The 4,420-nt window shown below is 42.3% G+C and overlaps 1 protein-coding gene across 1 annotated transcript in view; it reads right to left on the bottom strand.

The window, feature by feature from the left end:
- Window positions 1-292: 292 nt before the first annotated feature.
- Window positions 293-4,420, bottom strand: part of Rtca (RNA 3'-terminal phosphate cyclase) — a 21,183-nt gene continuing 17,055 nt past the window's right edge. Inside the window, exon 10 of the mRNA XM_059266135.1 lies at window positions 293-649. Within this exon, the coding sequence (XP_059122118.1) occupies window positions 548-649 (102 nt within the window). The 3' untranslated portion in view covers window positions 293-547. The remainder of the gene's footprint in view (window positions 650-4,420) is intronic.

The following is a 4,420-nucleotide window of genomic DNA, read 5'->3' on the forward strand; positions in this document are numbered from 1 at the left end:
AAGTTAATGGCAAAAATAATATTGGCATACCGGACAAACGATTCATCTCACAGGTGGGACAGAACAGAAGGTATGAGACTTCATCATGCTACTCAGAAAGAAGTTGCATTCAAAACTGATAAGTTATTTATGTCGAATTTTCTAGTTAATATTTCAGGACCAAAGTTGACCCTAGGTAGCTCAAACTACAGAAAGTAAAACTACAGAAGAGGTCACTAGTAACACAAATTACAGATCAACTCTATGTCCCTGGCTTAGTTTATTACATTAAAAAAAAGAGAAGCAGCACATATTTGGGGTATAAACCACATCTGATTTCAATACTTTAATACTGAAATTTACGATCACACTCATCAAGTTTTGTCTTTCACTGTCTATATCTCAGGAGACAGTCAAGGTGAGCTTAACATGATGAAGCATTCTCAGCATCTCAAAGTACTATGCTTCGTCTCCTCCAAATTCAGTCAACATCTTACTTCTTAGTCACTGTGTTGCAGCATATAGAAAATCAGTTAGTGCAACATGGAGGTATTGCTCAGGTAAACCCCTAGAGATGTGGATTTGCCATCCCGATTCCTTCACACTCGATGATGTAAGTGTCTTTAGAGGCATCTTCTTCCTCTTCTGACTTCTTCACAGTGAATTTGGCCTGGAAGCAGAATATTAGCATGTAAGTACAACGAAGAGGACAGAGGACAATCCTAGAACTCGAAGTTAAGGAGACAGTTAATATCAAGTCCATTTGTTGAAGAAGACACACACATAAAAATCAAGTGACTTGTAAAGAAATCCAGTAGCTTATTTTGTCCTGGGCCATGGTTCTTGTTCACTGTTGTGGAGTCTGTCGGAACAGAGCAATCAGGCTCCCCCACACCCACTGACTAAGAACACAGAGAGAGACACGTGCAGCTAAGTGGAGCTTCTGAAGCGCTGAGTGTTGCTGGGACCTTTTCTCTTCCCCTTTGCTGTTCTAAAACACGGCCCTGAATCATGTACCTGTCAGATATGACATTATTTGCTCTCACGAAATTTTTCCTGCCAATTTAATCCTCTAAATACATAATTCAAGAAGTTAGTTCAGAAAGGGTGGGTGGGGCGGAGGGTGGTGGTGACTACCAACCTTCATCATTGAGCCTAACGCTCCAGTTCTCACTTCTTAGCTAAAGCCGGCTTTGAGGTATGTGATCTGTCACTGTGCTCTGGAAGCATCATTTTTAAGGAAAATGTAGTTCCTATTAACAAAACTGAATTTAACTCAAAACAACTGGATAGGTTTGAGATTCTGGCAAAGGGATTTCAAGTACGCCTTAAGTTTTAGGAGTCTCTAAAATACAACAATCTGAAACCATCATCCTGTGGTCTTCCTGATCAGCCACGTTCACAAGCTTTCAGTTTCTGTTTACGTAACAGTGAACTGTACAAGTAGACATCAAAAATGACCCCGGAATGAAGAAACACTGAACACTGAGCAAGGGAGCAAACTCCTTCTGTAGTTATGTGTCTGCATTTTTCAAATTACAAACATGAAAATATGAAACACAAGTAATAGATAGGGAATTATTTCAAGTTTATGCTTAAGCGTACTTCCAGAGAGCCTAAGAGAAGATCTAGGTGAAGTTACAGATGAGCTATTTGCACTGAAGCACAGAAAAACAAAGATACTTTGGCCCAAGTCACCCAGTTAAAATACAACAGAGGGGCTGGGTGTGGTGGTGCACACCTTTAATCCCAGCACTCAGGAGGCAGAGGCACTTGAGTCTCCATGAGTTCCAGGCCAGTTCCAGGCCAGCCTGATCTACAAAGCAAGTTCCAAGATAGCCAAGGATACACAGAGAAACTCTGTTTCAAAACACACACACATACACACACGCACGCACGCACACGCACACGAGGCAAGTGTGGATGGTAAAGACCTGTAAGCCCAGCATGCAGAAAGCTGAGGCAGGAGAATCTTGAGTTTGAAGCCTGCCTAAACTACACTTAGTAAGACCCTTTTTCAAGAAAAACATCTCCCCACTACACACACACATGCACGCACACAGCTGAATAAGAAACGAAAGTCACAACCCTCCCTCCCCCCAGCTCAGGGTACTTTCTGCTGTGGACTCACTTAAGTAACGTGTAAGTGGCTACAAACATACAAAGTATTGTACAACTTAAGGCTACAATAAATAAAACTTGATAGCAACTAGCAAGGACATCAGTCTATGACAGAGAAGAGTAATAAGTGTAAATACAGCAGAAGTAGAAATAAAGGTAAGCGCAGGGGGCTGAAGATGGCTGTGCCCGTAAGAGCACTGGCTGTTCCTGTAGAGGACCCAGATTCAATTCCAGCACCCACGGGGAGGCTCACAATCACCGCTAACTCCAGCTCCTGCGGACCAGATACCCTTTTCTAGTTTCTCAGGGAATCAGGCACAAATATGATACCGACATAAATGCAGACAAACCATCCATAAATATAAAATAAAATAAAAATAAACTTAAAAATAATAATAGAGAAAAAAAAGAAAAAGAAAAAAAAATAATAATAGGATGAAGCTCAATGATAGAATGCTTGTCCAAAATGCACAGATCATTGGTTTGGACTCTCAGAACAATTAAAAAAAAAAAAAAAAAAAAAGCAAGAAACAGGGAATGAAGGACATTATAAAAGAGTTAATTCACTCTTGTCATCAGATATTATCTGCCTCCTTACCAGGCTTTTCTTGATTTAAGTGACACCTATCTATTCCTTACAACGACAACAACCGAAACTCAGGTAGAAGTTCTAAGAACTGCAACGGAGAGGAAAAGCAGGGGCCGGCTCTGTGCACCTCCACAGCTGTGATGCTAACTTTTCTTTAGCTAGTGAATTATTTTTGGTGATAGAGGGAGTGAAGATTTGACACAGCGTCTTGTTATACAGCACTGGCTGGAGAGGGAGAGGGAGAGAGGGGGAGAGAGGGGGGAGGGAGAGGGAGAGGGAGGGAGAGAGAGGGAGAGAGAGGGGGGGAGAGAGAGAGAGAGAGAGAGAGAGAGAGGGAGAGAGAGGGAGAGAAAGGGGGAGAGAGGGGGAGAGAGAGAGAGAGGGAGAGAGAGGGAGAGAGAGGGGGAGAGAGGGAGAGAGGGAGAGAGAGGGGAGAGAGAGAGAGGGAGAGAGAGGGAGAGAGAGAGAGAGAGGGGGGGGAGAGGGGGAGAGGGAGAGAGGGAGAGAGAGGGAGAGAGAGGGGGGAGAGAGAGAGAGAGAGAGAGAGAGAGGGAGGGAGAGAGAGGGAGAGAGAGGGGGGAGGAGAGAGAGAGAGAGGGGGAGAGAGAGAGAGAGAGAGAGAGAGAGAGAGAATATGAATATGTGGTGTTCTTTGCTTCGTTTTTAGGGTTGTTTACTTTGTTTTACTCTTGTTTGTCTTTTTTTACTTTGTCCGTTTTCTTAAGAAAGGTGTTGAGGTGGAAGTATGGGCAAGGTGGGGAGGAACTGGAAGGAGATCAAAGAGGGGAACCCATGATCAGAATATTTTGTATGAAAATAACTATTGTCAATAAAAAATAAAATAAAAAAAAGACTATTCTTTAGAGAGTTTGATGTAGTTCTTTTATCCTTTTATTGCTCTTGTTTTGAAAGAGTCTCTACCTTATAGCCTAGGCTGGCCTGAAACATGCCATGTATACAAAGCTGACCTCTGACTCCCAAGTGCTGGATTACAGTCATTCACTACCATGCCTCATGAGAATTACTTTTATAATTTCAAAAAGTCAGCAACCTCATAAAATTTGAGCCCACAAATTTTACAGAATTATATTACAGAGAACATAGCATCTGGGTGTGGTGGCTCTGCTGTACCCCAGCACGCCAGAGGCGAGGCCAGAGGACCACAAGTTCTACTGGCCCATTTACAAAGTTCAAAGTCAGCCCAAAATATAGACTGAGACCCTGACTCAATAAAACTAAACTAAAACCATGCAAAAAGTAAAAGAGAAATTCCAAAATAAAAATATGCTCTGGTACTGGGAAAGGAAAAGAAGAAGCTGTGTGTATTCATAGTAAAAAAGTGAGACACAATCTGAAAAGGGAAAAAAACACCACAGTGGCTTTACTACCCAGAGGAAGTAGTTTATACATTTTCTACAAAGAAATTAACATTAGTTTCACGGTGAAATATATACTCTTGTCTCTCTCTCTCTCTCTCTCTCTCTCTCTCTCTCTCTCTCTCTCTCTCTCTCTCTCTCTTTAGTTAAGAGTCCTGAAGAAAAGGTACAAACATGAACTCACATGGTATTAAAAGCAGAATGCCTTCACTGATGGCTGCAGAACCACAGGACCTTCAAAAACATCGTCCAGGTTGTGCTCAAAACCCAGGCTGCGAACAGAACTATACACTAAACAGCCTCCTCTCTGCTCATTTTACTCACAGCACCCACCATTTCACACAGAGTACAACAC

The sequence above is a fragment of the Peromyscus eremicus genome, chromosome 6 (assembly GCF_949786415.1).
Source record: "Peromyscus eremicus chromosome 6, PerEre_H2_v1, whole genome shotgun sequence".
Taxonomy (NCBI): Eukaryota; Metazoa; Chordata; class Mammalia; order Rodentia; family Cricetidae; genus Peromyscus; species Peromyscus eremicus.